The sequence below is a fragment of the Strongylocentrotus purpuratus genome, unplaced genomic scaffold, assembly GCF_000002235.5.
Source record: "Strongylocentrotus purpuratus isolate Spur 01 unplaced genomic scaffold, Spur_5.0 spur5_scaffold_13, whole genome shotgun sequence".
Lineage (NCBI taxonomy): Eukaryota > Metazoa > Echinodermata > Echinoidea > Camarodonta > Strongylocentrotidae > Strongylocentrotus > Strongylocentrotus purpuratus.
In genome coordinates, this window is record NW_022145598.1 from 13,890,407 (window position 1) to 13,916,912 (window position 26,506).

General features: G+C 38.5%; 1 protein-coding gene across 1 annotated transcript; it reads right to left on the reverse strand.

Moving 5' to 3' along the window:
- Nucleotides 1-9,890: 9,890 nt before the first annotated feature.
- Nucleotides 9,891-25,801, reverse strand: LOC105446199. The gene is made up of 9 exons (XM_011682701.2): nucleotides 25,610-25,801; nucleotides 24,357-24,431; nucleotides 23,378-23,716; nucleotides 21,947-21,994; nucleotides 17,712-17,846; nucleotides 12,805-13,022; nucleotides 11,924-12,023; nucleotides 11,497-11,593; nucleotides 9,891-10,968 (listed from the first exon to the last, which is right to left on the reverse strand). The coding sequence occupies exons 1-9, from the start codon at nucleotides 25,677-25,679 to the stop codon at nucleotides 9,891-9,893; spliced, it is 2,160 nt and encodes a 719-aa protein (XP_011681003.2). The 5' UTR covers nucleotides 25,680-25,801.
- Nucleotides 25,802-26,506: the final 705 nt, after the last annotated feature.

The following is a 26,506-nucleotide window of genomic DNA, read 5'->3' on the forward strand; positions in this document are numbered from 1 at the left end:
ATGCCCCTGTGGATGTATTATAAGCACCTACAAATTTAGCCCCTAAAAAACTTCTGCTTTCGGGTGCTCCCGGTAAATTGTGATAAATTTCAAATAGCTCCTACGTCCGTACAATGGTAGCTGCGACCCTGAAATCTCAGAATATGTAGTTGTGGTTTATAATTTCCGAACGGGAATAGCTAATCGGTCGATTTGTGTCAAGAAACATTGTTTTATAGCTTTATTAATATCTTGACCTTGAGAGGGATCTTTACAACATAAAGAGGTTATTATTTACAATTTCATAACTTTAGACTCGATTTCAACCGCGACAACGATCACTGAATATTGTAGGATCGCATAATGCTCCAATAATTAAAATATGTTCATTTGAACCAAATTCATGACCCCAATACCAAAACTTTGTATTGCCTTTAAAAAAGACTGATTTTACATGACTTGAAAGTAGGAACTAATTGATCTTTATATTTGAGTCATCGAGAAGTAGAAACGTTTAGTTTACAAATATTTCAGTTTAGAATTCAGGGACTATACATGATACTAGAGACGATGTTTCCTTATCGCTAAAAATTATCACGAGCCACTTTCCTCTTTTTTTTCTTTATGCATTGAGTGGTTTATAAATTCTTCCGCAAAATCATTGATGATATATCAACGAGAGGGAAAAAAGTGTGTTGTTGCATCGGACAAAGTTAAGAAACCATGGATTGCTCAGGCTGGAAATGTTGGATACTACTTCATGTATTGATATCGCTACCAGCCGTTGGGTTGATGTGCTGTTGCAGATCCGCCACGACCGAATCGACACCAATAAGCGGTAAGGTACATCGCCAGTTGGTGAAAATAGTTAAACCTAGGGGCCATCTTTCTGTAAAGGCTGCCTGTCTATGCATGGCGGCCATGTATTTTGTCTCCTTGTGCCTGAAGAAATGTGTGACGTGTAACATGGGTATAGTGATCGTACTGATGATGACAACGACGACTTACGATGATGATGATGATGATGATGATGATGTAATGATTACGATGATGATAAACACGATGATGATAAATTGATAATGATGATGGAAATGGTGATGGACATAATTATGATGTTGCGATATTAGGCCTTGTTTGTTGCGTGACTTTTATAGTAAATGCTTGTTCTAATTTACTGAACCATTTTTCCTTTATTATTACTTTTCAAGATTCACCGAGACCAATTGGTACATGCGAGGGCAGGTGTGGCCCGTACAACGCAAGCAAGTCATGTCAGTGTAAAAATACATGTATCAGATTCAACGATTGCTGCAATGACTATGTTGCCCTTTGTGGTAAGAACACATAATTTTTATTTTAGAAAAAAATGTTAATAACTTTAATGCACAATCCAACCCTTTTAACAAGTGCATTTGACTGAAAGCTGTACAACAGGGGAAAGTATGACATAAATCCGACCAATGGTATGAAATATATCAATGGTACAAATAAGAGATCATTAAATTTATGCAAATCCTACATTGGCAATTGGCTTAGTGGATTGCGATGTACGTAGCCAGGGCGGGATAAATCTCCCGTTTCATGTGTGCCAAAATGTAATTACATTTTTATTTTACTTCTTTTCTCATTTTCATTATGGGCTTCTCAAAAAAGGAACAACTCTCCGTAATAGTTTTTTGATATATTGACTTTTTAGTAATGTTTTGTGTTTAAACAAATGAAAATTTGTTCGGCATTACATTCCATACGCCTTGTGATTACAACTTTAACCAAAATTATAACTTTCTCGGTTTCTGCTTTTTTCTGCTTTAGTGGTGGATTTTTTCTTCTCGTAAATGCTATGTCTGGTTGAAAGTTATGTCATTTGACAGATTAACATTACGCTCATCTTTTTCCTATAGTTTGACAGTTTATTGAATATATAAATGAAATATACAATTAAAAAAAAATACATGAATGAATGAATGAATGAATGAATGAATACATGAGTAAATTAATTTTATTGATCAATAATGATATAAATAGGTGTATTGTGTTCTCCTGAAAATACATGGATACGCACAGGTGCAACGTGTGAAGGGCGATGTGACAATGATTATGAACAACTTTTGCCTTGTCAATGTAACGACAAATGTCAGGATAAGGATAACTGCTGCGAGGACTACATGGAAATATGTCTGATCAAAGGTAAGTAATTTACAGAGGTTGTGTTCTAGAAAAGATGAAAAATAATTTGGAAGCTCTTTCAAGAATATCATAGATTAAATAAAATACACTCTGAGCAAGATAATCATTATATTACCCCATTTTCAAAACACAACGAGCCATAGCTATATTGTGTGGACTACACTCTCATGCCCCATATTTGCCTAGTCCCATGTTCATATTTTTGTGTGCAGTAAATGTGACTTTAAAGAGCAATGTATCCATTTTCGTATGATTTTGATGATTACGAAACCTAATATTTTACACAAATACTTGATAATAATGTGCTACATGATGTACTTAAATTACAAGACAGTTTCTTGTATTATGCAATCGCATAGTGAGAAATAAACGTTATTGACAAAGTGTCTGTATAGGAAATACATTCTTCTATTGTTTGCCTTATTGCCATCCATTGTCTGTCCACCTGATCCTGACTCTAAAGGGATTTGGTTCACCTTTTTGTAAGAAGAATGCCTGGTTGTTAGGAGGACATGTTCAATACAACTATGTTGGAAAAGGCATTTTGTATTATAGTAACTCATGTGCACCATTGAAAATTTCTCTCTTGATTCTCCCCAGGATGTTCACCCTAACCCAGGCCCTAATCCCAGTAATACTCTTAAGAGGGGTGATAAGAATACATGTAACTGTTTATAATATAAACTTAATACCTAGCGTGGGTCAGTTTGTGTGTAAAAGAGACAATCTTTTAGATTTGAATTGTTTCAATAGTCTTCCTCATGGCTCATGGTGTTTGGGCAACGATCTGTTTCCTTGGTTTGGGGAGGTCATGTAAAGCTACACGGCGTGGCCGGAAAGGTGGGGCTAAGGAAAACAAAAACAAAAAACTGCTATAATTGTGTGTCATGAAAATTGTCCACTTTCCTCTGTGGATGCGCTTACGCCTTTATGGGTAGCAGACACTGCTCCATGCTCTAAGTAAACCAGATCAGTTTGTAATAAAACAGATATTGTTATAGATCACTTGATTGATTTTGAAATTGACATCATGTGTCTAACTGAGACTTGGTTAACAAACACAGAAAGACATAGAAAGACAATTGGGGATTTAACCCAACCAGGTTTTAACCTTATTCATGTACCTCGCTCCTTTCGCAGTGGTGGGGGAGTTGCTATAATACACCATTCTTCCATTGAGAGTAAACTGATACAGATGCAACATGCTGCATCCAGTTTTGAGAGAATGTGTGTCTGTATGAAATTTAAAGGAACAAAATCCCCTATTAAGCTTGTAGTCCTCTATCGACCACCATACAGTCAAAAGAATTAACTTGGTTTTAATGTGTTCCTTGGAGAATTCTCTAATTTCCTTTAATACATCCTTGCTGTCAGTTTCATGCAAGTTAATTATTGTAGGTGATTTTAACGTCCACTGGCATGATCCTGCAAATACAGAGAACAAGAAGTTTCGTGACTTAATTGAGTCTTTCAACTTAAAACAATATGCAAATAAGTCAACGCATGAGACTGGTCACATTATAGATTTTGTCATTACGCGCACTGATGATGAAGAGCTGATAAGTGCTCTGTAAGTCTCATCATTTCTCACTGATCATGCTGCAATACACTGTAATTTGAAATTAAATAAGTCTACTAGAAATAGAAAAGTCATTTCATACAGGAAACTTAAAGCCATATAGTCCACAGAGTCTGATCTTCTTGTTCATCCTTCTCCCGATGTTAATACTCTAGTTAATCAATTTGATACAAGTATTCAGTGTATTCTAGACAAACATGCTCCTCTGACAAAGGGTAGGGTAACCATACGCCCTCGAAACGTCTGGTATACATGTGAAATTGCAGAAGCAAAACGCTTACGTAAACGCCTTGAGCGTCGATGGCGAGCTGAAAGAACAGACATAAATAGAAAACTTTTTACAGAGCAGAGATTCCGTGTTTGGCAGATGATAAAAGATGCCAAAACAGAATACTTGAAGGAGCAGCTGTCAAATTGCAATGATAGCAGACAGTTTTATAGAGTTATTGACAGTGCTCTACATCAAAAAAGTAAACCCAAATTGCCTGTACATACATCCCCAGTGGACCTAGTAGAGAGATTTAGTGACTTCTTTGTGTCGAAAATATCCACTATCCAAGATGAGCTAGACTCTATGCAGGCTGTTACATCCGGTAGGTTTGGACTTGAAGAACACCACGTTTCACATACAGACATTCTACTAATGGACAATTTTGAAATGGCCACTGATGAAGAGATCAAGAGAAATTTCTCCTCCTCACCTACAACGTCATGTTCATTAGATCCAATGCCAACTTGGGTGCTCAAGAAACATTTGAATTTGTTGCTGCCAGTTCTCTTGAAACTAGTTAGTTTCCTCATGATTTCAAACAGGCAATTGTCACTCTTCTCCTGAAAAATCTATCATTAGACGTAGATGAATTAAAAAAAAATACTGACCTGTTTTCAACTTAAAGTTCATATCAAAGATATTGGAAAAGGCTGTGGCAGTGCGTCTTACTGACCACTTCTCAGATAATAAATTGTTTGAACCTTTCAAATCTGCATATAGGAAGGGCCACTGGGTAGAAACTGCCCTTGTCCGAGTATCAAATGATATTCTTCGTGCTGTTGATAACAAGAAGGCTGTTTTTCTGGTTTTGCTCGATCTTTCATCAGCCTTTGACACTGTTGACCAAGAATTATTAGTGAATCGTTTCAAGTCTTTTGGCATAGGAGGGGTTGTGCTCGACTAGATAGCATCATATCTTGATAAAAGATCACAAGTTGTTAAAATCGGTGAAAATTTGTCATCTCCCGTTAAGGTTCCTTTTGTTGTGCCGCAAGGGTCAGTCGTCGGGCCATTGTTTTTTAGCATTTATTCTAGTCCTCTTGCAAAATTTGCTCATAAACATGGCGTAAGCATTCATTTTTATGCAGATGATACACAATTGTACCTTTCCTTCGACCCATCCGACCCTGCAAGTGAAATTTCTGCCAGGCATCGTCTACAGGCTTCTATAGAAGATATGAGGTCATGGATGCTTTTCATTATTACTTCACGCAATCGTGACACACTTCAACATGCTCAGAATGCAGCTGCCAGGGTTTTATCAGGGGGCATCTAAATATGATCACATTTCTCCTGTTCTCAAAAAGCTGCACTGGTTGCCAATCTGCAAGCGCATAGAATTCAAAATCCTTCTCCTCACATGGAAGGCTGTAAACGGATTACCACCAAACTATTTACAAAACCTTGTTAATATGCCTTACACACCAGCTCGTAGTCCAAGATCATCACACCAGCATCTTCTTAAGATCCCGAAGACACGAGTAGCCTGTGGTGAAAGGGCCTTTTCACCTGCAGCACCTTGTCTTTGGAATAATTTACCATTTAATTTGAGAATCATAACTTTCTTAGAGACCTTTAAATCCAAGCTGAAATCTTATCTTTTGTCGTTATCACAATTTTGTTGGTATTTTTCAAATCTATTTATCTATTAGTTTATTTACAAATTTCTTCATTTATCTAGGCATTTCTACTGTAGAAGCCCCGGGTCCATCGGTTCGCATTGCTATTCCAATCTTCATTGCGGTCGTCATTTTCCTGATCCTCAGTGTTGTAGGTATACTGACATATCACCGCCTGAAGCACACTGGAAATTTACCTATCAGAGTGACGGAGAGAGCTAATGACCAAAACCGAGACATGGGCCTTCGGGATCAAAGTGTCCACGGCGCAACGTCTCGGTTGTTAAACGCGATGCCTAGATCACATAGAATTCCGTGTTCTTCAGGAACTAATCCTTCAGTGAAGAACCCTCATGAGACATTGGTAGGAGAAGTTCTCTACAAAGATCCTGACAAGAAAGTTTCTTCGGCAACAACGGCAGATTCTGAAATATCCCATGAATACCTCGTCCCATTTCAGGCCGTTCATTTAAAGAGCAGCTCATCGGACTTCCCAGACATGCCAGATGTGGACCTTATCCAGGCACCATTTTCGGCCAGGAGTACCGACGAAGAGGGGTACATTGTCATGGATCGTGACATGCAAGGCCGAGCAGCCGCTGGCTCTAAGGTGTACTACTCTTCGCGTATCCCCCGACAAGGTAGTATGGGATCACCAAAAGTCACCGGCAGTGAAGGATACTACAGTACGCGCATCCATAAACCGCTTATGAAGGAGAAAAGAGGGTCAGTAGAAAACCCCGACTCCCATGAGTATTACTCTGCAGATTCAGTGAATGCTCGTGAGGATAATGAAGATGGTGCTTATATCATCCTGGATGAGAATTGAACACATTAATCCATTGAATTCTTGATTTATTTTTCCGTTATTACTATTAGGTTATAATATCATAGAGATATTAATCTTATATGAAGAAAATTGTTTAGGAGCAAACCCACTCCGCCACACATACCAAATTCCATAATAGAAAGTGAAATAGGCTAGTGTTTTAAAGTATAGTGTAATGGGTCGTATTGTTTTCTATCACAATCCAAAGGGTTCCCTGATTTCATCCGATCATCGTGATTTTCACTGTACTTTTTGCGATTGCGATTATATTTTGTAGAATGTAACTCCCACAAGGCACGGCAAAGGACGCACTAGTAACCATGGTCCCTGACCTAGATGTCCCTGACGCAATCTTACGCCAGGTTAATGACGCCTCGTGTTATGACTTTTAGACACAACGTTGGAAAATGAGCACAGGTAAATGCACCAAATTTGGCATCTTTATAGACTCATCGTCGTTCAACGCCAGGCATTAGGGACTTTTAGATTTGCACGTCGACATAGTCCTTTGAAGGCACTGTGACTTCCTTTTTAAGGCACTGCCAGTGCCTTAAAAGGACGCCAAACGTAGCAGTCCACTTTGTCGACGTGCAAATCTCAAAGTCCCTATTGTGTACAAAAGGAATGGGGAATTCTTGCATCGTCGCCCTGTTTTTGGTGTAGTCCAGTATTTATAGGGATAGTTGAGTTATGTTGCAGAGGGCGCTACACAAAAAAGAATTGTGAGATAATGAAAAACTGAGGGACAAATTTGAAAGAACATTATATTTAAATGACATAATCATCTTTTTTTATTTGATCGAAATCGGTTCAGGGACGACTGAAATATAACGATTTCTAATACTTGTGTACAACCACAAATATTAGATATTTTGAAAAATTTGAAGAAAAAAAAACGTTAAAAAAAATACGAAATAACGCCTTTTACGTCGTATTTCAGCCAATGCCGATGCTGGCTTTTTGTTAGCCGGCTCACGTATTTTATTTTCAATTAAATATTTAATTCACGGTCACGGTGTTTTTTTTTAAAGTGGAGCTGAATTGGTATGATCGTATTGGCTAAATTTCACACATTTTGGGGTCTAAAATTACGTTCATAGCAATTTTAGGTTCTAAAAGGGCACTATAAATATCATAAATAAGAATAAGAGCGATAAACATGCACTTTGAAGGCATTTGCGGTCCTTAAATAGAACTCAACCATCCCTTTAACCAAACATTATATTAAGGATATATTTAATCAAAATGAAAGTCATATTATATGACGAAACATTACAGGACTTTGAAGATATCTATTTTATTTCGAAAATATCGCAAAAGTAAGTTGACAAGCAAAATAATTCCCCCATGCCTTTGTGCACGTTGCGTCGCCTCAAACGTCGAGGGCTCAAGATTCATCATGCATTATACGCTGTTTTCGGCATATTTACTTGTGTACGGTTTTCAAAAGTGGTGTCTGACTGATTGCAATGACGATCTTCGTTTTCCGGAATCACTCATATGTGACCGTCCAGGCGCCATTTTGTTCGTTTCGGGTCGTTTTTTAGGCCTTTCTTTCGCCCTACCTATCTCCACTAGCACAGAAGCTACGGACTTCTTACAGATTGCTACAGATAGTCCGGGATAAGCTCCTTTGTTTGACACGTCGAAACACGGGCGTCAATGCACGCATATCTTTGATCACGATTGCATTTCTAGTTTTATTCAATTCCTTTTCTGATAACCATCTGCAACTTCACTTTAGTTTATCCATGACCTTAACAAATCGTTTTGTATAGTATAAATGATTAACACCAATGTTTGACTTCACATGATCATCATGACTCTTTATTATCAAAATTTCCCTTTTGTCTTGGAATAGAGCAGCCGTGATTAAATAGTATGATTTATAAAACGTAAGAGCACCATCACATGCTTTGGGAGGCATTATCTCAAATGCAAGTCCTTCGATTGGGATCTAAAGTATTGCACCCGATTCACCAATTCCACATTGTGGTATACTGTATCGTATCATGAAAAAATGAAATTTTTGACTGTACCTATTGAATAATCTTTCAGCCCTTATTCCTTCCTAATCTGACTTGGATTAACCAAGTAGTTTTATGGCACCTGATAGGATGTACAATGTTCATGACATTTTTAATAAAATCTATGATCCGATATATATAGGTCTTCTAGAAATAGGATATAAAATCACGTTACTGTAATATTTCATTGTTATGATTGTATATTATTCTTGCGGTTTGATTCAAAGTTATCGAATTTTTTCGTTTTTCCCCAAAAAAATTCACAGTTGATTGCCACAATAATAATTTGAATAAACTTTCACTCAGTGACACTAATTTTAAAGACTTTGAAAACATTATCAGTTACAGATGTGCATTCTCCCTCTTTATTTATAACATCTTTTCTTATATGAAGATCGCTTATGAGTTGCTAGAGCAGACCAATACAAATTAAACTCCTATCTCAGTCACACCGTCAAACCGGTTGCACATCGACTCTAAACAGGCCAAAGGGGGTAATATCATATTTTGTTCGGTCTGTTGTCAGTCATACAGGTGTGACCGGGGTATCACAAAGTAACACATAAACATACATGTAGGTTAAAGGATTTCAGCATCGATAACGTTTAAACCAAAAAAACTTACGCAATATACAGGGTATTTACACACTTAAGAAACGAGGGTGCAATTGGGGTGCAGAATTGCATCCACCTACGCGTACTTGGCAGAAGGTGCTGCTATTGTAGCAGAATGTCACCCTTATTTCTTAGTGTGTAGATTTAAAAAACAATAGTACTGATAACAATGATAATCTACTTCTATATCTTAGTATCATATGTGTTGTCCCGTATATACCGTTGTAAATATAAAGTTACTCAACATGCTCATCATATATACAAATAAAGCAAATTACAAATCACAATGTGTCTCTTAACTAAACTGCTTGTAAATGAGAAATTTTACTATTTAGGCTTCTAATGTGACAGAATGAAAAAAGAGAAAGAGAGAGAGAGAGAGAGAGAGAGAAAGAGAGGGAGAGAGAGAGAGAGAGAGAGAGGGGGGGAGGCAGATGGTTGAGGAAAGGGGACGCTCGACCACCTTCTTGCTCAATATTTAACATGTTTAAAGTCATAATATACAAATGGACTGAATTTCTAATAATTCTTGGGCATCTTATAACAAATAAATCCCCCATTTCATCACTCATTCATAATGTCTGTGAAAGCGATTTTCGCCAAAACAAATTGCGTGCTTATCCGTACGTGTCTGCTATATTTATTAAGATCTTGTGATTTGTGGGGATTTGGTGGTTCTAAAACCAAAAACACTTTCATATCTAATACACAAACAATCCTTTTATAAAAACATTAACTAGTTCATTTCAAAATTAAACGTTTACTTCCGGTTCTCAGCATCACCATTAAGGAGTGCCATACGAATCGCTGTTATCATGGATACTGCTCGGATGAGATTGGAGTTTAGCTCCTAGAGACCTCTGAAGGTGCGAGTACTCCTCGGTTTGTGTGTCAGGCTCTTGTTGATATCCAGGATTGTCCAAGGTCTGGTAGGCATCCGACAGATCCTCAGCGGGCTCAATAGGTGTCTGGTAGTCATCGTCATCATAAGAAACAGAGTGTTTGGTCTTCGGTTGGTCAATTGGTAGAGCCTCGGTGGGTCTGGTCGAATCCTTAACGTCATATGTGGTATTTGGCTTGACATCTGGAGATTCGTAATCATCATCTGTTTCATTCATGGGCTTCAAGGTACCATACCCTGCAGAGGTTGGCTGTCCGACCGTATTGATGCTTCGCTGAAGCGTGTCATATTGCTTGTCTGAAGGAGGTCCTGAAACATCTGAAGTGCCTGTCATTGACTGATCGTTTTGCTCTAAGGTAGCAGGCTCGGGACTAGGTTTAAGGGTAGCGTAGTCAGGCGTGGCTGTCTTGAGTACCTGGTATCCATTCTCCGTTGCGGGTGTGTCCTTTGAGGGTAGTTGATTTGGCATTTCACCATTTGGATGACTACTGACGCTCGTATCGTCCAGACGTAGATCTTGGTAAGCGTGAAGGTCGTCTGCCACTCCATGCTTAGGTCCTGTTACTCCAGGTGACCTATTCACGACAGCGACCGCACGTGTTCCATCTTGAAAGAGTTCCTGATATGGACCAGATCCACTGGCAGTGGTCCTAACAACAGATGTCTTTCCTTGGGGACGATCTGGGACGTTGTACTCGTGATAGTCATCTCTCTCCTTGCCGCCGAATAAGGTGTTGTAGTCCTGCTCTCCAATCTCATTGTAGACCACTGTGTCCTCATTCTGGTTGACTGTGCTCCTGATGTTCAAAGCAACAGTACCATCACCTTCTGGTCCTGCATTCGAAGTCACGTATCTAGGGCTGTTATCCGTCGCGTCCCCTCCCTCTGACGAAACATGGTTATGTAGATACAGGCCCTTTTGGGCTGAGACGTTCGCTGCATTGGCTGACGCCTGTTTGTTCCTTAACCATTGAAACGTAAGAGAATAAAAAAGGACCTGTTTAGGAACATAATTGTCATTTTAGGATGTTAAAAAAAAAAAATTGTGCTATGGATTGTAAAATGTAATCTTTACAAATTCTCATCAGGGCATTTGCCGATGCATATATGTTAACGTTTCATATGTACAATTTTCTCTTTTTCAGTGACTTGAACTTTCAAGTTCGGTCATTTGTCCCCCTTATTCATATGTCATGTCTTCCACATTCACGAGTCATTTACATATGTCATCCAGTGATAATGGGAGGGGGCAGGGGGAAGGGGGGGGGGGGGAGAGGGGAGGGGGGGGGGGGGGGGTGCTCAAAGCATGTTATAGGTGGTCGAAGGAATAGTCCCTCATTTGTGCCACCCGATGTGGTTTTGGTTTAACAAACACATTTATCGCTTTGATGTTGAAAATGACCGGAAAACCTAACTAAAAGTAGAAAGCTAAGGAAATTATAATAAATTTCCTCAAGAAAAATCTTATTGTGAGATGAATAAGCGAATACCTTCTTTTGTACCGCATGCTTGCAATAAAGACACCAAGTCCTAAGGCAACTAGCACGACGACAGTTGGTACAACGATCTGGGTTGTAGTGCTTTTACCTGAGTTTAAACAAAATTATAGATATAGGAGCAGGTTATGATATCAAATGAACAAGATGACTTAAAAATATATTCAAAGTTACGTCATTCGTTCTTTCCATTATCATTATTTGGGTGTTTCATTTTCAACTCATTTTCTATTATTCATTGTCTCTCTTTCCATCAATCAACCACATATCGATATCTCTTTTTGGGTCTCTCACTCAAAGCTATACAATTTACCTTTACATTATAATTATTTTTCGGCATGTACACAGTGACTGAGTAATATCTAAAAGAGAATTGGTTCTAAAACAACTTATGCGATACATGCAATTTTAAGAAGCTCACCAGTTTCAGATCCCAATGATGAATCCCGATTAAAAACAATTGTTTCCACACGGAGTGCAGATTCAAGTATATTGACTCTTGCTGGAGCAGTGATATTAATCTGCATTGTAGAAAGAAAAAAAAGATATCGGGTTACAATAGGGGAACTTATCAGAGGTCAACAGGGGCATCTATGAGGAGGGAATGTGCTTTTAATACAAAGGAAAAAGGGCACTTACGTAAAAGGGGCACTTGTCAAAATAAAATGGACACTTATCTGATTTGAAGAGAGGCACCTTTTAGGAGGAGAGGGGAGTTTCTTACATAGAAAAAGGAGCACATGTCAAAGTAAAAGGGGCACTTTTTAGGTACTTGACAAGGTGGGGAGGGGGCACTGTGTCCCTCCGGAGCGCCGCCACTGTATGACTTTGATATGTTATGATATCTGGCTATATACCCTATTGTTATTTATCAATCACTGTCCATTATGATGGTCATTTTACTAATTATCTTCACAATGCGCCGATGTTATCAAATTCTTTTTGTAGTATTCGTACACTTTATTAGTAATTGAGGACCGTAATACAGTCATTTAACAGATGTTCCGTAACTACCATTGTGAATAAATTGAATTTAAATGACTCGGCGTTTGTCTCTTTGTGATAATAATAATACATATATTGATATGATTAATATCGATCTTCATTATTATTGATAACAATAATCCTTATAGTGATTATAATGATAATAATGAAAATAAAAATAACAACAATGATAATAATAAAATGTGAGCTTTGAGTTTGCAAAATACAATAGAAATTAATCAAATGATCACATTTCTAAAACAAGTATTACAATATCAATTCCGATTGATGTTACCTAGAGTGTGACTTTAACATTACCGATAGTGTGTCAAGCATGCGTTTGCATGAAATCCCCAGGTGGGTGGACTGACTGAAGTCGACGTCAAAAGATTGTCCGTCAATTCTCGTGCAGATGACCGTTAAATGTCCATCAGCGCGAGTCACCTCTCCTGCGATTTCATATCCAAATGAAACCAGAACATCGTCATATGAGGAGTTTGTTGGGCATTCGATTTCTAACGTCCTGGCATCATTTCCTAGAAATCAAGCAAAGAGGAAATACAAATTAATACTAGGTGTCACTTAATATTGTCTTTGTGTATGCGTGATAGTTTAAAATTTCGCCAAGAAGAAGTAATTTTGGGGGTGTTCGCAAACATTTCAATGTTCACGGATTTGAAAGAAAATTGTATTTTTTCCTTAAGGACCGTCAATACTACTGGGCCAGAAGGAATTAGACCACACAGCGAGGTCACTGACAGGTGGCTATCTCATTAACTCAGCTCTCAACTAACATAAGAAAAAAAGGATCATGGGGGATCAACAGGCACCGATTGGGGAGGTTTTCTATATAGAGGGAGCAAGTAGCTACAAGTAGGACAGTGGGGCTTTAAGAACCAAACGAATTTCTTTTATTTGAGGATGAGTAACCTGCGACTCGAATAACGTAAGAAAATGAGCGAAATAGAGTACATTTTGTGAATCTGTAGCCCAAAATACGGTTAAAAATGTAGTACTTTTTACGAAAAAAGGGTTATAGGGGCTAGGTTTCTACTCCGCTTACCATCATACCCCCCTTCTCCCCATAGTTCAAATTATGGACCTCAATTCAGGCGCGGAACCAGGATTTCTTAGGGGAGGGGGCCCAACTTTCTTTTTTTTGCCCCCGAAAATTTAAAAATCGCGCCGGCCGAAAAGTCGCTCAGTGTGGGGGGGGGGGGGGGGGGGGGGGGGGGGGGGGGTGGGTAGTGAGCACATTTTTTTTGTTTTTGATCCTCCAAAAAATTTCAATTTGCACCCCCCCCCCCTTGAGCGCCAGGGGGGGGGGGCCCAACCCCCCAAAAAGGTAAAATTAACGTGATTTTACATTATTTTTTTCTCAAGGGGGGGGGGGGGGGGGGTAGTGAGCACATTTTTTTTTTTTATCCTCCAAAAAAATTCAATTTGCACCCCCCCCCCCCCTTGAGCGCCAGGGGGGGGGGGGGCCCAACCTCAAAAAGGTAAAAATCACGTGATTTTACATTATTTTTTCTCAGGGGGGGGGGGGGGGCCCGGGCCCCCGGGTCCCCCCCCCCCTGGATCCGCCACTGTCTCAATTACCTATTTACCCGACGTCTTGTATTGCAATACTGAGGGAATAATACTTGTTATATGCCTGGCTGTGACAAACGACAATGAGTGGTTAAAGTACACCATTACTTTTTCCCAGTTCTAGGACAATTACCCCCCTTTCGAGGACAATTAACCCGATGACAATTACCCCTCAGGAAATTACCCCAATGTCAACAACAACCAAGGACAACTAAAGGCAAACACCCCCGAGGACAATTACCGCCTCAGGAAAACTCTCCCCATTGCCAATTACCCCCCCCCCCCCCCTGGTCATCCACCCGATCACACTTACCCTCTGTTTATTAAAGGGGAAATCCTCCCTGGTAATATTGGTTTTTACAAAAGCAGACAGAATAGAAAAACAAGTTAATTATAGTTTCAGCAAAATCCGATAAGAAATAGGAAAGTAAGGAATTTTTAATTTGCGATCAATCAAACACAAATTGGCAACACTGTGACGTATCTTGCGAGCTCTTCTTCAAGCTGCTCTGTACAGAAAATTCATAAACTTTCATTTTATTCATTTTTTTTTTTGGGGGGGGGGGGTTGGGTTAAACCTGAAACATGGGCATGTAACCATGGTGATTCGTATGAACCGTAATGAATTGAAAACTGTTGTTCTTAAAGCTCCACTGTACTACTTGTAGCTAATTGCTCCATCTACATAGAAAACAATGTCTAAGCGGTGCCCGTTGGTCCCCCATGATCTTCTGTTTCTTATGTTAATTGAGAGCTGAGTTGATGAGTTAACCACCTGTCAGTGACCATGCTGGAAGGTCTAATCCCTCTTGGCCAAACTAGTGCAGACAGGCTTTGAGTTTAACAGAGGGACGCTTAGGCATGATATTTAATGTTCAAGTTCGCGGCTCGCCAGAATATTTGAAGTATTCAATGTGGCCATCCAATAATAATACACAACATTTTATTATTAGGCGCTTAATACGGGTGTCCGTAAGTGCACCATTGTCTGACTTAAAACTATTAACCCAAACTACTAAAATAAACACTCAAATTCTTCTTTTCTTTATTCAATAAATCATGCCTCCTAAAAGTTTGAATTTTCATGACTTCTGGAAGCAAAGGATTGTGCTTACTGAGCTCAAAATGTCATTTTGTTGTTGTAGTTAATACTAAACTGATGTACGATTTAATGTGGTGAACATCCTATTCCTTTTTTGTTACCACACTTTATTTAAAAATAAAAAGTTTTTAACTTAAAATGTTGTAAAAATAAATCAACATACAAGAAGCATTATTCGAATTATTCACTTATTCTTTTAGATGCCAAGTTTGAATAAGATGCCAGTTACCAACAATTTACCGCCTTACAAGTGGGTAACTTCAACAGCATTTTAAACAGTGTTTCATTTCTAACAGAACAATCATTATAAATAATTAGGACAAGAAATCAATCACAGAATCTAATGTATATTAATACATTACATTTTTCAAATCATTAGTTGAATTACAATAGAATGTTTATATTTAGTGTAAGTTATGCTTCTTTTTGTAAAGTAACAACTGTGCAAATGTAGGGATCCACTGACAAGCAGGGCATGTAGAATGCAGATCCCTCAAATAACGATAATCATAAACTTATTTGATAAATGCTTATATGAATTTGAAGAAAAAAAAGGAAAAAAAAATATTAATCTTTAAGCGCGGAATGATAACATAATTATAAAAGCATGCTTTAATGATTGATAACAACACACTTCTTCTACATCGGGATGAACATGAACCAACAGAGACTTACGACGAAGAGTTACATCTTTTGGGTGACATTATTTCACAGTATATCATACCACATTCATTTCCTACACAGACATTTTGTTAATAAAGTTGAGTTCTGAACATGCGATTCAATGTTTGCATTGTGAAAGAAATATGTAACTTGTAAAGAAACTTGTTTACATAATTATTAAGTACTTGTGTCTACTATGGAGTTTAGTAATCATAACAATTATCACAAATTGGTTCTTATTCCCTAAATTCACATTCACTGCACACAGCAGTGTGGATTTGGGACTAAGCAAACATTTGGCACGAAAGTGTGGTCCACACAATATGGCTATGCCTTGTTATGTTTTGAAACTGGGGGCAAGAGAAGAGTCATCTTGCTCGGGGGATACTTTTCTTTGACCTATGCCCTTCTTATGTACTAAAGCCCCCATCACACTGGACTAGTTCTCAACACGTTCTGCAAAATGTTGCCTAACGAGCTCAAACTGTGTGCGAATTGAGTTGAACGTAGTAGCAACTGTTTACGAACTGACCTTCGTGGACGGGCTCGAACTGGCTATAAGGGGGAGTGCTCTTGAACTTTGAGCCTGTTCAAAATTGTCTCCATCCTGCAATTAGACGGAGTGACAACGTACTTACAACGAGGAGGACGTACCACAAACAGTCTGACTGCCGTACTATGAACGGAATTGCCGTACTTCGATCCTACCTGGAACGTGGTACAACGTGCTGTGATCGAGCATTAATTAGCAGCTAAGCCCCATCACACCAAACTAGTTCTCATTACGTTTCGGAACCGTCCTAGAAAATCGTGAAAAACTGGTAATGGTCGGGGTAGAATGTGTAAATGATGTTTATAATCCGATCCTAAATCGTTCATAAACAGTCCTCAATACGTCCATCTCATCTGTACTCCGTCTAGAGTCAGTTCATATCAAGTTCAGATCGGGTGAATTTGCCATTTCCAAGCAGTCCAAGCCCGTCTGTAATCAGTATAAACCAGTTCTTAACTAGTTCTACCTCGTTCCCAATACATCCAAAGCATTCCCACTAGTTCGTAACACGTTCCTAGTAGGACCGAAGTACGCCAATTCCGTTCGTAGTACGTCCATCTCGTTATAAGTACGTTGTCAGTCCGTCTAATTGCAGAACGGGAACAATTTGAACAGGCTTAAAGTTTTAGGACACCCTTTCCGTACAAGCTAGTCCGAGCCCGTCCATACAGATCGTAAACAGTTGCGTCTACGTTCACTCCGTTCGCACAGAGTTTGAGCACGTTTGGCAACATTTTACAGAATGTAGTGAGAACTAGTTTTGTATGATGGGGGCTTCAATTGAATGTCTTGATTTGCAAAGCTTGAATCGTTGAAGTTGAACGGGAATAAGGAATGGCAAGAACGCGCTGGGGTTTTATAACCCTTGAGCCAGGACGTGATTCCACACGCTCTAGGAACGCGTTCGAACGCACTACGAACGAGATGAGGACGAGCCGAACTGTCTCTGAACTTGATAGAATTTGTTTGGTCGTATTGGTAACGAGGTAGAACTAATTAATAACGGGTATAAACTGACTACGGACTGGCTTGAACTGCCTGTAAATGGCAAATTTACCCGATCTGAACTTGATATGAACTGACTGTGGATGGGGTACCGCCGAGATGGACGTATTGAGGACTGTTTATGAACGAACTGAAGGGTCGTATTATAGACATTATTTATGAATTCTACTCCGACCACAAACCGTTTTACGATTTTATAGGACGGTTCCAAAACGTAGTGAGAACTAGTTTGGTGTGATTAAAAAATTAAAGTGCTTGCAAATTCAATTATTTCCCGTCTTTTCTAGAACGCAACCTCTTTAACTTGCTTACCTTTATTCAGACATATTTCCTTGTAGTCCTCGCAGCAATCATCCTTATCCTTATCCTGACATCTGTTGTTACATTGACAAGGCAAATCTTGGTCATAACCATTGTCACATCGCTCTTCACACGTTGCATCTGTGTCTATCCATGTATTTACAGGAAAACACACTATAAAGTTATGTATTTCATTAATTGATTAGTACATATAATTATTCATGTGTTCATTCTTTCATTCATCCATTCATTCATTTATTTATTTATTGTTTTACTGTATATTTCATTTATATATTCAATAAATTGTCAAACTATAGGAAATAGATGAGCGTATTGCTAATTTGTCAAATAACATATATATCAACGAGATATTGCATTTGAAAAAAAAAGAAAAGTTTTCACTAAAAAGTATGGCCTACGTTTCGAAAGATGTATTGTTAAAGCATAAACAAAAAAGTGTACAATGCATTCTTTTCTATATAGGGCTAATATTTTGTCTGCCATTCAGTATTATCACTGGCGTACCGATGAAGGGGATGGGGGGCTTGAGGAGCAGTTGACCCCCCATATAATTTACAAAGTTGGTTTATTTTTCATTCGATACTAGTGATTTACATATGTTGCTGAAATGACACGATTTTTCGGGTTTTTTCCTTTGTGCCCATTATGCCAGAGGCGGCACTCCCGGTGGAGGGGGGGGGGGGGGAGGGGGAGCACTGTGCCCCCACTTCAGGTACCCCCCCAAAACAACCCCCTTTTACATAGGACAAGTGCCCCTTTTCTTTTCTAATAACTGTCCTTTTTTTCTCTGGTGAGTACGTCTTTTCAGGTGCGAGAAATTCCCCTTTTTACTTCTGATATTGTTTTGCCCCTTTTTACTTTGACTTGTGCCCCTTTTCCTTTTTAATGAGTGTATTTTTTTCTTCTTAATAAGAAATCTCTTCACTTTCTCTTAAATAACACTTTTATCTCTGATAAGTGCCCCTTTTATCTTGACATGTACCCCTTTTCATTTCTAATAAGTACCATATTTATTTCGGATAAGTGCCCCTTTTCCTTTTTTTATACGAGCCCCTCCCCCTTTTAAAAATGCCCCTTTTAAAATTTGATAAAATGCCCCTATTAAAATTTGATAGGTGCACTTCTCCTTCAGCAGATTTCTCATTTCCATTTTCTCAAGTGCCTTTATTCATTTCTGTTTAGTGTCCCTTTTCAGGTGCAAGAAGTGCCATTTTGACCTCTGAAGGCTCTAATAATTGCCCTTTTTACTTTGACATGAGCACCTTTTGATAAGTGCCTACTTTCTTCTCCATAACATGCACCCCTAATTCAAGGCGACTTTGAGCCCCCTTTTTTAATTTTTTTTCCCTAGAACGGGCTATGCTCGCTCACATTGATAGATGTTATAAAATTACTTTTGAGTCTTTCTTCATTAGATTGTGCTTAATACTCATCATCTTTTTGTTGCTGTCTTCTTTATAAGATATTATTTTTCGCACTGGGACCTCACAAATCTTGAATGTTTTGCTCGTTCGCTTCGATCGCACGAAAATTAATATTCAGACCATCGCACCAAACTGCAAAGTATGTTGCTTAATTAAGCAGTAGTATAATCACAATCATGACGATGTAGGGGTATATACCAATGTCTAAAAATAGTGTAGGTTTTGTTGATGTATCCCTTTGTGGGTGCCCTTTTTTCCAGAAAATGCCCGTTTTTGTTGGAGCCCCCTCCCTAGTATTTTGAAAGGCGCTCCACCTTGCCGCCCCTGCATTTTCAACTTGGTTGTGATAAGGATTTTGTTCTGACCCCCCAACAGTTTTTGCTCATTTGTTTAAATCAAATACCTCCCCTCCCCGAACTACACAGGGCAACATTGTATACTAGATAATGTTGTTCTGGGTTGAGTTCCTCCGGGTGTGTTTGTTTTAAGAAAAAAAGCAGAAACTAAGAAAGTTATGATTTTTGGAAGGTTTTAATCACAAGGCGTATGGGATGTAATGCCGGACAAATTTTCTTTTTTTTTAACACAAACATGACTAAAATGTCAATATTAAAAAAAAAAATGACTATTAAAAGGAGAGTTTTTCTTTTTTTTGAGTGCCCCTAATGAAAATGAGAAGAAGAAGAAAAAAAAAGATTTTAGTTATATCTTTACCCACATCAAACGGAATAGTTACCCGGTCCATGGCTAAATCGCAATCCATTAACCCAATTGCCAATTTAAGATGCGCAGAAATTTAATGATCTGATTTTGGAATATTCATATATGTCATATCATTTGTCGGATTTATTTCAAACTTTCTCCATTCTGTTTCTCCTGTTTTACCGCTTTCAGTAAAATGAACTAATATTACAAGGGTTGCATTGTGCTTTTAAAATTATTACCATTTTTCTAATTGGCTCAGTTGGTAAAGCGTCTGCCTGTCGAACTAAAAATCATGGGTTCGAATCCAACCCAGTCGGATGATTGAAGCCTGCGTTGTGTGTTAACGTGCCTCTCCCCTTGTTTCATAGACGCATATACTATGTTAAGTGGAAAACACTCCATTTCTCGGATAGAAAGGAAATTGGAGGCTCCGTGGTCCACCTGCACACCCCAATCAGTTACACAGGGAGTAGAGACCCGAGGGTTACAGTGATTCAGTTCGCTTTTCGCCTCCCATGCACAGGTGACGCTAAAATAATACTTTATAATAATAATAATAATAATAATAAATACAAATTATGTATTCTTACCACATAAGGCGCGATAGTCATTGCAGCAATCTGTATGATTGATACATGGTCTGTTACACTGACATGACTTGCTTTTGTCGTAATATGCGTCACACCTGTCATCGCATGTACCTGTGGTATTGGATGAATCTTGGAAAGTAATAGGAAAGAAAAAATTGTTAAAGTAAGCATACGTCACGTAACAAACAAGGCACAATATCGCAACATCAACTGTCCATCACGATTTCCACCATCATCAACATCATCATCTTCATTGCACGTTGTCGTCGTCGTCGTCGTCGTCGGCGTCGCCATTATCATTACAATCACTATACCCATGTATCTCGTCGAATTTGAATCGACTATAGAGAGGTAAAAGAACTCGTGTGAAAAAAAGTAGGAGGTGCTACATATGACAACTAAATGCATTTACAAATTTATGTTTTTAAATCATGATCAATTCTTACATGCTTAAAGGTAAAGACCAGTTTTTGAAATGGAAGCTTATAATTACCATTCATGTGAAAGAATATGTTCTTGACTAATACGTAATGATACAAATTTTGCCGGGAGCCCGCCTTCTAATTTATATATTTGGTAAATAATCATATCGATCCGGTTTGGATAGATATCGCGATCGCGTATATAGTCCCATATATATGTTTCTGTGTACAGTACTTATAAATTTGCAAAGACTGGGCCAAGTTTCTAATCATGTTGATGATTCCAGAACCTTGCAGTACACACCAATACTTTCATGCTAGATGACCAACCTTTTCCGATCGATTCCACAACGTTTCTTTCACAATGCAATCACATGACCAGAACTGGTCTATACCTTTATGTGGAAAAAACTATCTGCATTCAAACCTGTCTATTGATGCCCTTTTAAGGGAAATAGATAAAGTGACCCCTGATGACAACAATGTGGCCATTGTAAACAGGTTCTACAACGCACATTTCTTTCTCGAGGGAGACAAAATACATGGCCACCATAAGCAGGCAGCCTTTATACTTAAAGAAAGATGGCCCCTAAATAGGTTTGACTATTTTCACCAACTGGCGTTGTATCTTACCGCACATAAATGTCGATTCGGTCGTGGCGATCTACAACAGCACATCAACCCAATGGCTGGTAGCGATATCAATACATTAAGTAGTATCGAAGATGTCCATCCTGAACAATCCATGGTTTCTCAACCTTGTCCGTTGCAACAAGATACCCTTCCCCCCTCTCAATGATACAGACTCTAAGATTTTGCGGAAGAAGTTATAAACCACTTGGTAAGAATGATTCACCAAACGTTTTTGCTCATTACGCCAATGGTGATACCAACTAAATACAGATTTTCCCTCGCATCCCCCCCCCCCCTGCTCATGGAAAGAAATCGCCGCCCCTGACTACTGATATTCTCTTACTAGCAGATTCTGGGATAATAAACGACTAACAAAATAGGCTACACTCAGGATTTTAGAAAGTATCATTGAATTTCTTTTTTTGTTGATTTGATACTAATTTATATCTTACCCTTAGAAGTCTGTTTCACCTGGCATGACGAATCAGGGCCGATCCGTTCTGTGGAAAGAACAATATGAGGAAGAGGATGAAACGTAATTTGATGTTTTATGATTACAATATGCTGTTAAATATAATATATTGTACATAATTTTGCTAGGTACAGTTCTTACAGTTACTTGTCCATATTTGTTATGGGCGTTCCCAACATGCCCAAAACAATAACTGATTTGCGGTTTTTCGCCCCATTCTATTTTCTGAATTACTAACCGCACTGATCTCATTGTCTGCTATATTGTACCAATAATGAGGAGAAAATAGATGTGAATGTCACCGCAGAACTTTTTCCTTTCATATACGCCATGCAATAGGGAAAACATACCTGTAGTGACATTTACATCAGTACTTCCCTACTGTACTGTACGCAGCAGTGTTCGAAATAGACAGGAAATAACCGTCTGGTATCGGTCATTCTTTAATACAACTGATATTATTTTGTTCACAAACGCATGCATAGACGGTTATCCAGACAACTCGCTCAGGGGGGAGGGGGAGGGGAGGGGGTGGGGGAGGGGGGGGGGGTAGATTGAGCCGATTCGGAATTTATTTTGGCTCCGAAATTGTCTCCCCCGATTTTCTTTATCTCATTCATCGCGGTCCGGCCGAACCGAACCATTCCTTCCACACAGTCACCATAGGACGTACTTCAGTCTATGTATAGAGGCGGTCAGAGGAGCCAGATCGATGCAATCTCAGCGGAACAATCGTCGATATCAGAGACTGAAGCTTTCCGTCTACGTTCGCAATTGTTCAACGGTGTTCATTAAACTCTGATCATAGTCAATCCCTATACATGTATATATTCATTCTAAGGATTCAAGTAAAACTATAGTCAACCGGGATAAACAGAAAGAGGAACCTTTAGAATTTTTATTCGCCTGGGACTTTTGAAGAATTGTCAATAATTCAAAAGAGGCTTTACAACACAAAAATGTTAACCATTGCGTTGAACTTTGCCCTGCGCAATATTTTAGAGAAATTCAGAGTGAGAAACAAACACGTTCACACACACAAACACACACACACACACACCCACACCCACACACACCTACTCACGCATCCCCTCATGTTTGGAACGGGAAGCACTTTTCATTATTTGATAAAAAGTCTTGTTTATTTATTTGTTATATTAACACTTAAAAGGTGAATGTCACTGTTCAAGCATGTGGTGGAATAAAATTATTTAAAGACCGTCAATACTACTGGGTCAGAAGGGATTAGACCACACAGCAAGGTCACTGACAGGTGGCTATCTCATTAATTCAGCTCTCAACTAATATAAGAAAAAGAGGATCATGGGGGACCAACAGGCACCGATTGGGGAAGTTTCCTATAATTATAGAGTAGGACAGTGGGGCTTTAAATAACATAGGTTTCGCTTACCTACGACTTTGACCGTCCAAGCACTTAGCTTAAACATTTTGTTTTGCATTGTATTGCCGGAATATGTCGCATTGATTTCCAAAATGTTGTCCTTTGACAGAAGAAGAATCGGATAGTTGGGTGGACGAGTTCTTCTAGAGATGCTGTGCTCCTCCCCCTCCTCATCAGGAAAGGCTTTTACAATGATGCCTTTATTGATGTCCATTGGAGATACACGAAGAAGAATTCGCCATTCGACTGGGCATACGATCTCGAAGGAGAACCATTCTTCCCCACGCCATGTGTCGCTGGCGCCACATGTTATGTTGGTGTTGACATCCAGTGACATATTTTGCAGAGCTGGTAGAGAGGGAAAAGGGAACAAAACGCAATGAATACATATAAATATACAAATCACAGTGTAGTGAATAGACTTAATATGTCTTTGTTTTATTTAAAAGTTGCTTTCATAAAATTCTACGTGAAAATTTGCAAAGTCAACACCGAAGGAAGAAAAATGAATCTTTGCTTTTGATTGACGACAGCTGTCGTTGGTTTTTACCCACACATTTCTCGTGCCTTCAGAAGTCCCTCAATACAGAGAAAATGTACACACATTCTTAACAACAAAAGCATATATTAGATAAGAAAAAGAGTTAATGAAAAACAATAATAATAATTTGGAAAATAATAAAACTACGTATACAACAAAGTAACAAAAGTACCCCCCCCCCTAAATAAAAGGGAGATGGAAAAAAAAAGAAGTAAGAAATGACCTTGGTCCCTCAAAATAGAGGAAAGTACACAAACACACACGCACTACGATACAAATATATATCAGATACGAAAAAGATTTAATGAAAGACAATAATAATAATTTGAAAAATAATAAAACTAAGTAAACAAGGTAACAAAAGTACACCCCCCCCCCAAAAAAAGAAGGAAGGTGGAAGAAAATAAGTTAGAAAAGACCTTGGTAGGCCCATTGACCGTGACATACCGTCCTCATCATCATCATCATCATCAGCCGCCACTGTAAAGTCTGTTGTGCCATCGATACCACAATGCAGCATTTCTGGATATAATATTATGAAACATAAACATAAGCAAAAGGAACGTCATTGCGTGCTATGAGAGACTATCACACTCCATCAAAAACATGATATTCTGATCGCGATCAGATTTTCTTACATATTTTATTGCGCGTCTCCAACACGTCACGAAAAGATACCATAAACGAGCACATGTTTATATCTCACTATCATGCACACTCAAAGTGCTCGGTCGTATAAAAAAGTTTTCCACTAAAAATTTAGACTAACCGACAAATACTTATCGTGATCAAAATTCACATGCTTTAATTAACGAGATTTTGATCGCGATCATAAAAAATTGTTTTCTTTAAATCTCGATAATTGCTCTGCAAGTGGTTGTGCCTAATGAGACAAACATGCAATCTCAAACTATTGACATTTATATGAAAACTGAGCGAGGCAATGTATTACGAAAACCTGCCTAAATATGGAAATATACCCAATACTTTTTTAGCATGTCAAATAGCAATAATATGATCAAAATTGGTTGAAAGCAGTGATATGTGGTTTGTTCATTAAACATTCTACATGTTTACCATGCTTCCATCTTGTGTTGGTTTTCTTTGACGATAATTGTCCTGGGAAAAAGTGATATGTCAAATGGCTTATTCAAAATCCGTGTTTCTATGTGGGCCCTACTCCGTTTTACTCTTGTATACGCACTACCGATATAAAGGGTCATATCAAACCTGACTTATTTTTATTTAGCGGAAGTAGGAAAAATATATTTCCGCTTTAACGTTTAATGCAATTGATGACTAGGAAATTGTCAATGTCAATTGCACATACGATATTCATGATACTGCGGATTCAAAATTCGTCGAAGTTACTCAATGAAACGACTAAAACAACATGTTGAATATCGAATAAAATAAAATCAGTATATTTTCCGCTGTTTTATAACACATATGATATCAATCACATATTATATGAAATATAAGTTGGATATATCTTACCACTTTTACAAAATATAATACTACTGATGACAAGAACCATCGTAACAAAATGCATATACAATGAATTCACGATTGAGGAGGAATCCAAAAACGTCGAAATTACTCCATAAAACGAAAACAACATGTATCGTGATATATCAAATCAAATCAAATTGAAAGAACACATAAAACATCAATGACCAATAATATAGGATGTGTCTTACCACTATCACACGAAATACCATTGACGACCAGAACCATCGCAAATACAAACTGCAGATACCATGAATTCATGATTGAGGCGGATCCGAAATACGTCCAAGTTACTCCATGACACGAAAACGAAATGCAGTTCAATTACCACTGCAATGTTTCTGTGCAAAGCCGTGGTCAACGAACCGTTGTGAAAATGATGTGAAAAGCCTAGTTCGTATACAAATCCACGGAGGGGAAGTTTGCTGGGGATTAAAGCGAAACAGGAACCTAAAAAACAGATTTGTCCTTTCATGATTAAATACATCCTCACAATTGTGATGGGTTTCTGTTGATATTATTATATGGTATAGAGTCAACAGAGTTACTCAGTCATGAATAGATCGAAGGACAATCTGTTAGCCTATACAGAGTGAGTCAGAAAAAATGTTTTACTTTTTAAAAGTTGTATTGTTTGAAGTATGAATATTTAATCAAGGGTTTCAAGATATGTCTTGACAGAGTTATCCTCCTAGTACATTTAGGTATCATTTTCATTTGAATCTCAGCATGCATGACTGAACATCAGACAATCTTTACAAGACTGCCAGATCTCACTCGCGCCAAGTTACTGGGTGAGGAATAAAACAGTGTATTGAACAAAGACAGTCTGACAGACAGACACACATACACACTTACACACGCACTCACACATACGCACACACGCACGCACATACTCACGCTCAAACACACGCACAGGAACACGCACACAAATGAGCGTTCCATTCCCGACAAGGCCAACCCAAACTGTCACTTTTTGACGGGACGCAAAGTTGAGAGGCCGCTATCCTCTTAGTGCGTATTGGCGAATGGTGTGCTTCATTATGATGATGTAGATGATGATGATGATGATAATGAGATGATGATGA

Excerpts from the sequence above, each read along its gene's own strand:
- LOC105446199 (XM_011682701.2), bottom strand. The coding sequence starts at position 25,679 with ATGAATTCATGGTATCTGCAGTTTGTATTTGCGATGGTTCTGGTCGTC. Across the intron at positions 24,432-25,609 it reads TGGTATTTCGTGTGATAGTG|AAATGCTGCATTGTGGTATC; the intron begins GTAAGACACATC and ends TATTATATCCAG. Across the intron at positions 13,023-17,711 it reads GGAAATATGTCTGAATAAAG|GAAATGATGCCAGGACGTTA; the intron begins GTAAGCAAGTTA and ends CTTGATTTCTAG.